The sequence below is a fragment of the Diachasmimorpha longicaudata genome, chromosome 4 (assembly GCF_034640455.1).
Source record: "Diachasmimorpha longicaudata isolate KC_UGA_2023 chromosome 4, iyDiaLong2, whole genome shotgun sequence".
NCBI lineage: Eukaryota > Metazoa > Arthropoda > Insecta > Hymenoptera > Braconidae > Diachasmimorpha > Diachasmimorpha longicaudata.
In genome coordinates, this window is record NC_087228.1 from 11,436,018 (window position 1) to 11,451,847 (window position 15,830).

Here is a 15,830-nt window from a genome sequence, read left to right on the forward strand (position 1 = left end):
TTAATTAACCTTACGTTGAATCAATGATGCGTGGGCTATAGCTCTTTATGCAGTAACATCAATGCCGCGAGTAGTGAGTTTGATGCTAGGACAGACGGTGTCTCTATTGAATGAATGAAAATTTTCTTCAATCTTCCGAATAAAGTGAGGAAACTGTAAGTTCTATAATTTTTATATAATTTTCATAAATGACGGATGTGTACAAGGGAATACTTGTTATCAATAAACGGTCCATTTGAACAATGAAATTATGACGTTAACAATATTCTAATATTCAGTTTGGACCTTGATTTTTTTTCTATTATGCCTAGTAGATGAATGTTTACTGCTATATAAAAATTATTTATATGCAAATTTTCTAATAAATATTTATTTTCATAAAAATATCTAGTTGTTTAAAATATATCGAAAAATATAGTACGTCCAATGAAGCAAAAGAAAACGAGAAGCAGAAGAAGAAGAAGAAGAAGAAGAAAAGTGAGATCTAACAGGAATGGAACGAAAGTAATAATAAAATTTAGTTTGGAATACACAGAAGGATAGTCAAAGGAGGGAGGAAGAGACTTGTTGCTCAGAGTTATTTTCGGAGGTCAGTAACCAGAGATCGAAGAGCGAGATGGAAGAGTACGAAGTACCGTTGTCTATGGCTATGGCGGGCCCTCGAATAGAGGGGGATAATGGAGGAATGAAATACCCTCTACACTATAGTAGCACAGGTTTTCACACAGCGGGAATGTTGAGAGCCGAGTCTAACCGAATGGTGACGAACATCCATAGATACTCGTCAGGGCGGAGGAGGGCCTTGAAACGAAGCGAAGGAGGAAGACACGAAGAACAAATGAACTGAAGGCGAAGCCAGGCAACAGCAGAAGAGACTTCTCCACGCTTCTGCTGGAGTGTGGCGGACCGGCTTGGTTTGTATGTACTCGTGTGGTGCCTCCCCCTTCCTCCGTGGTAGTCCCCCGGGTACCGGCGCTGTTCTCCAGTGTACTCCAACAGCTTGATCCTATACACCCATAGCCATCGTCCGCCGCGTCAGTACGTACCACGCGGCTTGTACGAAACAACTGTTGATTAAATACCGAGTTGGTTCACCCTTACTTTATCAAAGTGCTAGCCCACAACACCGTATTATCACTCAATTTTTCACAAATCATATTGTCATTTGAGTTTAATATATACTTCTACCTTCGGACTGCTTTTAAATACTCACCTGTGAAACTATATGATATTGTCTGATTTTTTAAATAATATGTGTTCGTGAAAGGTGTACACCAAGACAATCAAGAGATGCTCTCAATTCTCACTACTCTTAAGCCTTAGAAGAAATAAGAGGAGAAAGAGGAGGAGTAGCATTAGTAATAGTAATAGTAGTTAGAAGTAGTTGTTATAATAGGAGTAGTCCTGGAGACTGCAAGCTTTGTTGAATTTAGTGATTATTAATGCTCGGATACAACAGGGCGATCACTCGCACTGATCAATTACTAATTGACTATCAAATCATCAACAACAAGAAAGAAGAAGACATGACAGAGAGCTCGGCTTTGCCCTAGCTGTTGAGAGACAATCTCAGTATAAGTACAACATAAGGTGAGTTATTTTTTAGCACTATTAATTACATAATATTCATCCACCAAAGACCATTAAAATTTTGAAATTGCTAAAAATTTATCGTTGAAGGACGTGGCAACTATTTCAAAATAATATTCACTCTTCTGAAGCTATGAATTTCTAATCACATAATTTATACTACCGGAGGGTGAAAATACATCATATATTGCGTAATAGATTGAGTAATTTCACGTATTGCCAAAGCCTTCGGCCTTGTAAATATTAAAATCTGTTTGAAATTCAGGGACACTAATGTAATATTAAATATATGCAGTTGTATAAGAGAGATAATGCTCATTTGATTCACATGGATTCTTTGATACTCGATGTTATAACTGCTCGTTTACCGAGAGATAAAGAATCAAACAGCAAGGCCTATGTCTATTTACACGGTATCATCAATTAGAGGAAAAGAAATATGCAGTAAATATTACAGAACTTGGAGTTCCTTCAATGATTACAGAATCTATTGTCGGGGAGAAAAAACCTAATAGCCCACTTTCTTTCAGAATTCCACGTAGAAAAAATTCTATTAAAAAATATATATATATTTATTTATTCATCTGTGGATATTTTATGTTTTTTATATTAATCAATATTGTTAATATTTTAAATACATATATTTTCTAATATGACATAACGGTTTACCGTTCGTTTAAACGGGAAAGAGGATAGATGTAGAGAGGATCGGGAGAATAAGACAGAGAAAAGGTATAACAAAATCATGAGAAAGGAAATATGAGTGTATGGGTATATCCACAGGAGCGATCGACTCACGCGTATGTATACTTTCAAACGGAACTTCTCGCTCTCGACGGTGAGTTCTATGCCCTCCAACGGGATTTTGTCAGAATAAAAGGAAGACTGGAAGGGAAAAAAAGGTTGAGTGCTGTTACTGTAGAGGAATCTTACTTTCGTCATTTTCTTGCAGCAAAATCAATTTTAACAATAGAATTTCAACTTGAATGACACACAATGTTTCAATATTGGAAATAGCCGGAATTTTACCCTAGAAGAAAAAAATTATATTATCAGAGTTAAATAATTCATGAAATTGAAAATAAAATTATTGAATTTCGAGTGGCATGAATACAACAGCTCTTTCAAATTATTTGAATTTTCAATCTAATATGAATATTTAGCGGCAAATTACATGAAACTGCAAATTTCATGTAATTTGCCGCTAAATATAAATTTTTGTAAATGTAAATTTTTTTTATCCTACATCCCATTTACTTTCACTATCCTTCAAATTGAAGAATATATAGATATATGTTCATTGATTCATTTTTTCATAGACATTGATTTTTACGAAAAAATACAACGAAAATATACTATGGAAAATAAAGTTAAAAATTAGGGAAGCTATTAATTCCCGATATATATATATATGTAGAGAGTAACATGTTGCATATGACAGGAAACATTTGATGGAATTGAGAATAAAGGCTAAGGGGAAAATGATGCTTGCAGGTGCCTACTAATGTGACATAACGGTATATCTTGACGTTGTATGCCGTGCAACGGCATCGTTACAAATTCTCCTGTACATGTAATGACTTTTGAGGTGGAGGTGGAGGTGGAGTATGGATCAACAACTCATGTGTCTGGTTGAATGGGAGGGGGTCATTTTATTGGAGCGGTCAATGCACCTCTCCAAGATAAAAATCCAAATCACTCGATTTGTACGCAAGTTTCATTGTATAAGAGGAAAATGTCGTAGTAGAATTTACTCACAAACTTTTACCCATAAAAATTAACAAGAATGCTATTATCCACTTTGAACAGATGCAATAGAGTGTAAATATAACCGCTAGACCTAGATTCGACATAGTGTGTGTCCTAGCAGTGATAGTGCAAAAGTACCGTAAACTGTCAGTATGGTTAAGGTCTGAGGACGACTGAGGTATGCGAAGACATTGCGGAAACCTATGCAGCCCCACTTTTATCTACATATACACCAACCAATCGTAAAGTATTACGAGCTACCGTAATCGTGAACGTCTATTCATTTGTCATTTAAACATTCAAACAAAAATGAAATAAATCAATATAAATTAATTATATCCAATGACAGTTGGTAGTAATGGTGTGCTTGTATAAATATAATATTATAATAAGAATGACCCGTATAAAAATAAATTTTCAAATAGCCAAGCAATTATAATGGCTATTGGTTATAATGCAAAAGTAGTGATTAGTACGTATAATGCGACCGAGCAACCGGAGGTCAATGACCGTTCTACATTGACGCGTTGCGCCGCGAGGGCCGACTCCCCAAGAATTGAGTAGAGTCACGGCCGGCCATCAGCCATGATATTCCCACTCTTATAGCAGTTTCTTTCCTCCTATATTCAATACAACCTTGTCCGTTGAGGGTCGTTCATTATCACTCTATCATTCCGCAACATTTTATCTAAATGTTTCTTTCGTTTTACAACTACATACAATTTTATTCACCTCATTTCGTGTTAAGAAAATGTCATTTAAGTATTTTTTTTTCTCTTCTCTCTTAATGCTAAATAATGAAATATTTCAAATTTTTCGCGAGGAAAAGGATAAATTAAGAAAATTATTGCATTTGTATACAAGTTTTTACGTACAAACAAGGTTTCAGTCTATTAGTACGAGTGCACTTGCGTACATGGATTATATAAGGTGAAAGGGCGATTCTGGCATTGACATTGAAGTCTCTGAACGTTACTGCAGAACGCGGAAGCAACGAATGATTATTCAATCTCTTTCACAACTATTTACATACACTCTTAATAAATTACTCTCTCAATTTTATGGGATTTTCAGTAAAACTTAAAATTTCACCATTTTTTACAGGCCCTTACAGGCTTCATAAAATTACATATTTTTTATAAAATAAGAAACTATTATATATCAAGCATACATATAAATTCCCTCCAATCAATCGCAACGAGTTAAAAATAAAAACCCTTATTAAAAATGATAACACAAAAGATGATGTTACTCCGTGTTTTTAATTTGAAAAATTTTCTATTACAAGGACGGCATGGAAGAGAGAAAAATGGCAAAACAGTGATTTTAAGTAGGTTAGAAAGTGTGTTATTGATTCTATGCACTAGGAGGTAACTCAACCGGTAAAAATTCTCTCAAATTCTCACTTAAAATATACAATTCACCTGCATTTTCGGTACATATCGGTATGTTCATCTTGTTTATACAACTGAGAAAAAATCCATTGGTTACATCCTTGAAAAAAGAAAGAATGAACTGTGTGTACATGGTTCCGCGTTGGTTAAACAAAGTGAGCTATGCAGTAAAAAAAAATCCAACATTATTGATAAATAGCAGCATAATATGATGGTGTTGTTGCACATTTAATTTACGCAACCCGGGTTCATTTATTCCATTTTTCTTTAAATTTTCAATGAAGATTTTACTGATCACAGGAATGAATAGGTTAAATGTGTATGACTAATCGTTGACTGAAACTACTTGAATACTTTTAAAAATTGATACATTAGTAAAAAGAGGCATAAAATCGGCCATTGCAATAGTAAACCCACTTTTTTCACCAATTTTTCCAATGAATAAATACATTTGTATTCTTTATGTGGAATTGAAAACGAAAAGTCTAGTTCGAAAATAATTGCAATTTATGTTGAATACATGCATCGATATCAAGGGCTAAGACAAAGTGAGTTCAACGAACTAATTTTCTTGGATTGCGTTATCCTAGCATACATTTAACACTTAATAAATTCTTCAACATTTTTCCGAGAAGGAAAAATTGATTTTGGTATGTATCATGGGAACAATCGAATTTATAAAAATCGACAACGTCAAGTCTTTTATTTACATTTCTTTAGCCCTAAAAAAAACATTAAAAAAATGAAAATAGAATCGTTAGATGAATATTTTGATGATGATCTGTTGTGTGAGTTTGCAGTCTTACGAAACCGAAAATGAATTCGGTTTTACTTTTGGTCGGGGACCATATAATACATCGAGTTCAAACGTATGCTCGTTACCCCCGCAGCTTTCCTTTCCCCTCCGATTGGCTTCAAACGGGATTCTTGGTATAACGGTTTGTGTTATGTGCAGCCATAGATATGCAACGCATATGCAATACAATTGAATCGTTTAATTTTTGATAAAGGGAAAAAACATGATAAAATAAATACATAAGAGTCAAGCTCAAAGATATTTTCATGTATTGATACATATATTTTTAAAATTAGTCTTATTATTATCAGGTTAAGAGTAATATTTATGATATATTTTTAATTAATTTGAAAAAGATTATATGGTCTAAATTATACAATTTTTTAGTGAAATTTTTCCATGAGAGGAAATTCTTCGATCATGTTCATCAAATAATTTTGTCCGTACATAGTAATTTTGATGACTAGAAAATCTCAATATTTGAAAACATCTCCCGACAAGTAATTCTTTTATTCTTTAAAGGTCGTCAGGAAAACTAGAAAATTTTTTAATATTTCCAAGTGTAACTGCTTTTGATCAGAAAATTGACAGAATATATCCATAAAATTGAATGAATGAATGAAAATTAATCAGTAAGAATGACATAAGTAGACTTTGTTGTTAATTCAGAACTAAGACTCGGAGTAGAGATCGAAAAGTGGGACAATGACCGGCAGAGACCTTCTTTTGACTTCACAACCGGTAGAAGAGGAAGAAAGGAGAAAGAAAGATCGCCAATTTGCCTCTGATAATTCACTTGTTTGCTAGTATTTTTCGGTTCACGTGAACGCGCTACATTGCCAATAATTAGGACAATCACATTAGCATTTGTTTCCTATTTTTTTTTGTCATGGTAGAGATAGATAAAAATTACGGCAGATTTTTAAACGAAATCAAATTGATTTCCTTTCTCAAATTATTAGAAATGAATTGCGAAAAAAAATGAATCTTTGTAATCGACATAATGATGATAATTGTTCGAACATCACTTTAATATCCAATCACGAGATAGCCATGACTTTGAGAAGTAAAGGAAAGAGCAATGACCTATGGAGAACGTATCTGGGTTAGTAGTCGTCGGCGATTCACGTGAAAATTCTTTGCTGCAAGTTTGTTCATCAACCGGGATCACCAATGTTGATCACATATTTATCTATATCAAATACAGGACTGTAACAATTATATTATTTAACTATTGCAGGTTAAGCACACAACTATAAAAAATATCTGAATTTCTTACATTTTCTGTAGAAATTTTTAAAAGATTAGAAAAACAGTTGAACAATATGAAAAATTTATTGAAATTTTTGGTTAGCAGTTGCTTAAATATCTTATTAGTTTGTGGTTGAACGTGTAAACAGTCATTTTTAATGGCCAACAAAATTTGTAAAATTTTATATTGTTTACACTTATTCAATGGATCTAGCAATTGAGATAATCAACCTTATTGTCATTATTTAATTATAAATTAAATTATAATTTTTCGAGGGAAAAATTAAACAAAAAAGAAGGGAATGATGAAGCTGATGAATTAAAAGAAGCAACTGTAAATATATAGTAAATTGTCAGTTAAGGGTGGAATGGGAGGGCGCCCCTGGCAGCGGGTCGATCGAAAGCGCAGCGCAGAGAGAAATGCACCACCTTTGCACGCGTGTCGTGTTATCCGATGCTGGCGCGCCACCAGGCCAATACCAACGTAGTCGAGCCAAGCTGGCTCGTGTTGGGCTAGGTCAGGTCTACCCGAGTTTTACACTGTGCCATCCCGCGAACCCTCCTCTCATCGTCGTAACCACTCGGGCATCGAGATATTTATTTAATCGGAGAACGTGTGAAATAATTGATAAAATTATCATTCAAACATCCAGCATTTTTGTGTTATGTTTGTTTTTCCATTATTTTTAATATTTGTTTTTCTTACCCACAATTTCGTGTAATAGGATTTATTTATTGTGTTAGTAACTCGACAATAATACTTGTAATTATTTAATCAATGCTGATGTGAGAAAAAGACGAGTGTGAAAAGAAAATTGCAATATTTTAAGTAACAAAATTTCGGTCGGACGATTTTTTGTTTTTTAGTTGCAGAATATTTGTGTATATCAATGTACCAAGGACATGCGCGGAAGAAAAAGGGAAAGGGAACTCAAAAAATCTTGGATGAATGTTTTTCTTGCTCAATGTACTCGGTAAAGAAAATTCGCATTCGCAACGGCAACACCCACATATGAAATTATTCACACTAAAAATATCAATTATATAAAAAGAAATTATAACTAATAATCATAATCATTACTTCAATTATCGTAATTTCAAAAAAATTCCAGAGCGCCTCGAACAAACAATGGCACGACATTTTTTCTTTATCGATTAAACATCGAAAGTGAATCGGGCTAACGAGATGAGCAGTATAAAAATATAGAAAGAAGTGTCAAAAGAAACAGCTAAAATTGATAAAATAAAACGTTTTTTTAAATTGTTCATTGAGGTTTCAATGTTGTGATAATCGATAAGGACTTTTTAAAAATCGTGAATTAATGTTGAAAACATAAATATCAATAGAAAAACTTGTAGCAATCACTTGTCGTTCGGTCCCCCTATAAATACGTAAATGTTGAAAGAACATAGTGAATCTGCAATAGAGCATTATTTCCAAATAGTTCGTTTCATCATATTTATATGTCATATGAGTTCGGGACAGAGTTCTGTAAAAATGATTGTCATAATTTCTCTGAAAAACTCGAGGATTACGTAAATCCACGCCGAAGATTGAAATAATAAAAAATAGTTGTAATAGGGGAGACTAATCTACGGGGCATTAATCTACAACTTGTGAAGGGACAAAATTTTCATCATAGTACGATTATAAGTACGTGAAATTAAATATTTTATTTGAGGAAAAAAAAAAAGAAAAACACAATTAAACATTGGAAAATATCATTTTTACCAGTATCCCATTGGAATATAAAATCTGAAATTTAGACCTTCGCTTTTAACAACCTCCTCCCCTCGTCACCCTCCTGGCTTCCTTGCACCCTCTTGCATTCCCCCTCCTCCATTTGCAGTCGATCAATGCGTGGACGGGTTTCACTTTCACTACACTGTTAAAGCATGTATATGTAAAGTATCAAGACGAAATTGGGATCTTCTCTTTTTTATTTTCAGTTTCACTCCCATGAACTTTGTCTAATTGACTATAAAGATTATTTGATTTAAAAAAAAAAATATTTATATAGTACAATAAAAAAGATTTATTTAGCTTATATTAATATTTATTATTTTACAGTTGGCAAAAGAAAAAATGGAGACAGGTGAATGGGATCACACTGTCCTACGGGAAGAAGAATTCGATCAGCATGCAGTCTACTTGGTACCCGATGTATCAACTTCGTCGAATGACACTAACAGGGCTGAGGCTTCCTTACCTAGGAACCTTGTCCTCAAGCCATCTCAAGCGCTGGATCCCGTACGTGAATATTTTTCAACTTTTTTAAGTGTTTAAAAAGTACCAACAAGTGGAGGAGCAAAATAAATATTATTATTATTCTGTAACTCTCCAATATTTCCGCAAACTTAAAAAACTGAAATATTTTGTTGAATAATGAAAAACTATTCAACAATTTGATAATCACGTTTTTATAGAATATATTAAAAACAAACTAAGAATAAAAAATGAGATGAAATATTTTATAGCATTATTATAATGTAATGAATATTTGATAATGAGTAATTAATAATAGTCATTTTTGTAGAGTATACAATTCAGACAAAATGGGAAAATCTATTTTGAACAAAAATAAAAAAAATTGGCAATGAAATGATGTTTTCGGTCCAATATTATGGATTAAATTATTATTAAAAAAATAAATATCTTTATATCTTGGTGAACTTAGGCGTTGGGAGTTTGGAGTACCAGTTATATTCCTAAAGGTACTCGCTTTGGGCCTCTCGTAGGACAAGTCTACACTAAGGATTCTGTACCAGCTAATGTTACGAATCGGAAGTACTTCTGGAGGGTGAGAATCAAAGAATGTTATGAAAAAGTTACTTTCTATTTATACTGACTAAAATGTAGCATTAAAATTAATTATCACTTATTTTGGCAGGTTTACAAAAATAATGAATTGTACTATTTCATTGACGGCTATGATATACAAAAATCTAACTGGATGCGTTATGTTAATCCAGCGTATTCATCGGAATCGCAGAACCTTATTGCATGCCAATATAAGGTAGGAAAAATATCTCATAATCTACGTATATGTTGGTGATTATTATAAATACCAGACATCCCAAATCATCATTATGTTTTAGATGAACATTTATTTTTACACGATAAAACCTATACTCCCCAACCAAGAACTTCTGGTCTGGTACTGCCGTGAATTTGCTGAAAGGCTTAACTATCCTTTAACCGGTGAGCTGATGTTGCAGCGAATACGACAACAGGTACTTAACATTATGACAATTATCGCGATAATCATCGATAAAAAATAATGCTTAAAAAAGTAAGTATAAATTTACCTGGATATGTTTTTTCTTTTCAATATAGGTACAGCAGTCCAGTTTGCCAAGTGAAATTCCCTCATCTGGGGAAATCGTCCTACCCTCAAAAGATTCCTCAATTTATGAAAGACGATGTCAATTGACACCAACAGAAGGCTCCGTCAGATCGGATGAGGGATATCATTCAAACGGATATCACGATGAAATTTTAACACCGCCAGAGGAGAGCAGTGAATCGGATTCTGAGAATAATTATGTTCTTGACTTTAGCAAAAATACACGCACATCGATTGCAACAACAGAAATGACAAAACCAGACAGTGCATTGGTGAAAAATGAATATAGAAAAGTGAAAATAAAAATCAATAAGACTTATAATAATTTTCAAGGGAATAACAAAAGTATTGATATCAAGGAAGAAATGGCTAATAGGACATTAACGCCTGATCTACCGCAAAAAATAGCTATAATATTGAGTTCAACGAATGATGAGGATGAAAGATCGAAAGTTTTTTATGAACCTGATGTGAAAATTAATGCAATCCAAACACACACTAATAACAATAATAATCATAATATTAATAATAATAATAATAATAATAATAATCATAATAATAATAATATTACTACTACTAATAATAATAGTAGTAGTAATAATAATAATAACAACAACAAAATTAATAATAATAATAATAATAATAATAATAATACAATATCAACGACTACGCATACGACGACGGCAGCTGCACGGCCGCCTTATGTAACAAGTCCAAATAGTTCCATATTAGAAAACATACTTTTACGACACACTACAGATAGTAATAATAATACGAGCAATAATTATGCTCACAGTGCTAATGGGGAGAATAATCAGCATAATAGAAGTCATATAGATTCGATTAGCCCACCACCATCTAGTCCAACAGAAATGGCATACTCATACAAAAAATCACACAGATACGGAAATATCCTTCCCTGTAGTCCGGATTCAAGTTCAAATTTACCAATGCAAGTTGATAGCTGCACAAGTGCCAATAATTCAACAAATAATCTATCGATGATACAGTGTTCTGGTAATCTTCATTCGAGTACAGCCACAGGTATTGGTAATTCGTGTGATTTACCAAATCAATTAGTGCATTCGGTGAACGAAGGAGACTCCATTCATTCGAGTACAGCTTTGACATCAACCACCAGTGGCCTTCATCCATCAACGATAAGTATATGTAAAGCGAGAAAAACTCAGAGTCCCTCACCAACGACAACTACAACGGTCACGGTGAATGTATCGTCCTTGCCTGTGGCATCAACAGAGGGTGAAGAAGAATCAGCAGCGGCATCGACAATTATCTACTCACAACAGCACAATGCGTGCTCATCAGGGCATATTGAATCAAGCACAGGGTACCAGCTGAATCCAGCTAATACACCTCCCAGTGTTACATCAATATCGCCACTAAATTCTCCCTCCTCTTATCCCTACAATATCTATCATCAAAATGCTAGTATGCATCAACATATTGCCCCCCTAACTATCAACTGCGCTCCATATTCACCGACTCCACCGGCAGCTGTCAGCAGTATGTACGAGAGAACTGATAGAAGACACGAAACCAATGGTCATCAACTTCCAACTTCTTCCACAATGCAAATTGATGATAATCATTCCACCATTATTAGTGGTACACGGAATCTTCATCTCAGTCACCATCACCCTTTGAGCATTCATCCGAATTCAACAAATAGATATTCACCAGCAAGTTCTCTTTCACCGGACGATCACGGTTGCTCCCAGAGTGGCTCGTTGAGTCCTAATTCTCAGGGTTCAAGAGGCTACAGATCTTTGCCGTATCCGCTTAAGAAGAAGGATGGAAAAATGCACTACGAGTGCAATGTATGTTGCAAGACATTTGGCCAATTGTCTAATCTTAAAGTACACTTACGCACTCATTCCGGTGAAAGACCTTTTAAATGCAATGTCTGTACAAAAAGTTTTACACAACTTGCTCATCTTCAGAAACATCATTTGGTCCATACAGGTAAAAAGTTATTTGGGTTTTTTATCATTAATTTTCCTAATAACGTACTGTACAAATCAATAGAACACATTAATTCTTGTTTCAAATACAAAAATTTATGTTCTTCAAAATTTACTGAAAATTATTCCAACAATGGCCAAATTATATAGTTTTTGGTAGACATTATGCCGCATCGATCAGTTTCCAAAATCGTTGTATTTAATTTTCCAGCAATGCTAATATTATTATTGTTATTATTATTATTATTATTATTTAATTGCAACAGGGGAAAAGCCGCATCAATGTGAAATTTGCAAAAAGCGATTCAGTTCAACATCAAATTTGAAAACCCATTTGCGTTTACACTCGGGACAAAAACCCTACGCATGTGATCTTTGTCCTGCTAAATTCACTCAATTTGTGCATCTTAAATTGCACAAACGGCTACATACGAATGAGAGGCCCTACACCTGCCAGGGCTGTGATAAGAAGTACATCAGTGCAAGCGGATTGAGAACTCACTGGAAGACTACTAGTTGTCGGCCAAATAATATTGAAGATGAGCTTGCTCTAGCTGCTGCTGTTGGTTCACCAACTTACTACGAGTACAGTCACGAAATCACTGTTGGTGAGGGTTCGTTTTTTTTTCCTATAAATGTTCATCAAACAATGCTTTGCCAATAATTTTATGTCCAAAAATCCATTAAATAATGCTAATAATATATTTAACGGGGGATTAATAGTTTGATTCATTTATTATTTGTTTTTTTCCTGGGTTTTTCCCAATAGCTAATATATCGAAAGAGTCTGAACTTGAAACGATGGAAAACTATGACAGAAGAAACGCATTACACTCAACAGCTCTTCATAATTTAGAGATGAATGTAGGTAAGTTAAAAATCATTGGCCACTTATTGTATTCTATCCATTGAAAAATGCCATCATCTAGTAGTATTCATTTTCAATTTTATGATTTTTTTTTTAGGTAATATGCAGAAAGAATGTGAACTTGATAAAATAGAAAGTTACGAAAGGCAGAGTGCCGTTAATTCACACCCTACATCCCTACACAATTTGGAGAATCCAGTGGGTAGACCGACTGTTATAGAAACCTCTCAACCTCACATTATCGAGTGCACCTAACAGAGATGTTAAATAAGGCTGATTAAGTGTATCTCCAATGAAACACCAATACTTTCTCAAAAGATTTTCATTTCCAAAGGTACAAAATTTTCCATTTTGAATTGATGCTAATTCCGATTATCCGATTCTTCTCTAAGAAATACGCCAATAGAAATGGTAAAAGATGAGAAGAAGACGAAGAAGAAGAAGAAGAAGGAAGAGAAAAGAAATCCTTTTGATTAAAATGACGGCAAGTGTCGACATCCGTCAAATCATATGATGAATGACAGCCATCTGTTGTAATATAACGATGTAGAAATGAATTTTCAACAAAATGGGATTGTAACCAATGTCGACACCCAGACTGCAACTATACGAGACCTGTACCTGTATATATTAATATTAACATAATAATTTTTTGATTAGGTGAAACAATATTGAAAAAAAAAAACACATTTATGTCGTCGATTGGCCAAGCGGTGGGCTACCTTCGCAGCTTAATATTGTTTCAAAGAGAAAGTTATATAATCCTATTCAATAATTTTTTATTTAAAAATTGCTAGCTCTAGACTTTGAATATTTTTATCATTAGCGAGAAATCGGGCAATCAGAGCATAGGATAAATCGACGATAATTATAATATTTATTCATGTAAAAAAATCGATAAACTACGGTGTGATTATTATGTTTATTACAATCTATTTATTCATTGCTCTTGATTCAAAGGGATTAGAGGGATAATTGTCCAGTAAGGAAGACCAAACAGTATTTTTAGCAGTGAGCTTTTCCTTATTTCATTTGTGCGTCATGATACTTCCATTTCATCATCATTATGATTTATTATTTTATTTATGTTGGTCATTAGTTTTCATTAATTGTAAGTAAATCATTATATTCCTACTACTATCTGAGATTTGTATTAGTGCGGATGCGGCCTGCTGCAAATCTGATAATTATTATTATGAATATTTTCATGGACAGTTGGTTCAAGAAACAAGTTAATTAAAGTTGATTGAATATCGCTACTTATGTACGATGAAAAAAAGTCAAAATTACTGCTCTATGATTATATTCGGAGAGGGAATGATAAGGAAAGAATAAAAAATAATAATCATTAAACCAGAAAAAAAATGAAAGCGCAGACTGATATAAGTTACTCTACTGTTCACTTCATACGTTACATGTAGTCTTCATATGTAACAATATATGAATTGTAATTACGGTGCAAATGTAATACAGAAGATCTCTTCCGAACATTATCAAATGAAAAGAATCAATTAAGAAGGATATTTATTTCTATTTGGCATTATTAGTCTTCTGGCTTGAATCAATTGAATTTCAAGATGATCTGCATTGAAATATTTAGTGAAATTCATATAGAACAGGCAGTGTCAAGCAGTGAGGTATAATGTACGGAATGCTCGAGCCAGTGAAAAAAAAACATAAAATTTAAAATGTTGATAATGAATATTATAGTCTAAAATTATTTTTGACCATTTATACATCCAAGTGGATAGTAAATCATCGATTTATTGCTACATATGAATAATAATAGACCGAATAGACGCTCAAAATTGGAGAAATTGATTTTTTAAAGAAGCATAAAAAAAAAGTCCGATATTGAGAGTGTAATTTTGACAAACGTACTTGCACAATTTTCTAGTCGCCTAAATACTTTTGAAAATTAACCTTCTCATAAACAAGGTCAATTTGTTCGATCCCAGGTTTCAAATTAGTCCATTGTTTTAATACCATTATTATTGCCATTGTGATTATGAATCGATGACCGCACAATGAGCAATTTCATGTAATTTCTATGAGCGAAATTTAATCATCTCATTTCGCTTAAATTCCCGTAGAATTGATAAAAATTAACTGCTAAAATCGCTGCTCTGAAAGCATTACCGTGGCGCAATTATAGCCCAGAACACACGATAAATAATTGCCTTGATTTGCTGCCTTGCCTGCATCAGACATATTTGACATGTCATATGTACAATAACTTTCAATGAAGCAAAAATGAAATAGAAGCATTCGAGAAAAATTAAACCGATTAATAAATAATTGAATAAGTGAAGCAGGATTATAATGTGCAGGTAGAAAGAAAATTGAATGATACTGTAAATAAGCTGAAGTAGAGCATGATGTAAAGAAGCAACATGAAAAAATAAATATTAAAACATTCATTTTGATCCCATAAATACCGCGCAACGCATAAAATACGTACACTAGCGTATCTGAACAAGTCTTGAATTGAACATTATTAATTATAAGCAAACATAAATTGTGAATGAAAGGAAGATGGAAAAAACATTGTTATGCATTTATTATCATTATAACTACTGAACAGGTAATGCTCAATTAGCATTTGTTTCTTAAAAATAAAGAATAAATATATGGCTGTTGGATATTTAAATGACAATTTCTTGCTTCCTCCTGCATATTTGTTTTTATTGAATCAAGTGATTATTGTTTAAATAAATTTCCAATAATTTGTTTCATTAAAAGGATAAGTTTAATTATTAAACGGTAAACTAAATTAACTAGGAATCGCTTCTATTTTGCACTTTAACAAATACAGTAATGACATTTAGAAAAAAAAAAAAAAAGAAACAGAAA

The 15,830-nt window shown here is 33.2% G+C and overlaps 1 protein-coding gene across 3 annotated transcripts; it reads left to right on the forward strand.

The window, feature by feature from the left end:
- The first annotated feature begins 637 nt into the window (after positions 1–637).
- Positions 638–15,830, forward strand: LOC135161975 (probable serine/threonine-protein kinase DDB_G0282963). Of its 3 annotated transcripts, XM_064120021.1 has the most exons (10): positions 7,314–7,754; positions 7,893–8,434; positions 8,852–9,031; positions 9,459–9,581; positions 9,672–9,797; positions 9,880–10,014; positions 10,118–12,110; positions 12,376–12,717; positions 12,879–12,977; positions 13,075–15,830. In XM_064120021.1, the coding sequence occupies exons 3-10, from the start codon at positions 8,867–8,869 to the stop codon at positions 13,230–13,232; spliced, it is 3,141 nt and encodes a 1,046-aa protein (XP_063976091.1). In that variant the 5' UTR covers positions 7,314–7,754; positions 7,893–8,434; positions 8,852–8,866; the 3' UTR covers positions 13,233–15,830. The 3 variants fall into 3 exon arrangements, with proteins under 3 accessions (XP_063976092.1, XP_063976091.1, XP_063976093.1); XM_064120022.1 differs by lacking the exons at positions 7,314–7,754; positions 7,893–8,434 and adding an exon at positions 638–1,590; XM_064120023.1 differs by having other exon boundaries at positions 7,314–8,434; positions 12,879–12,973.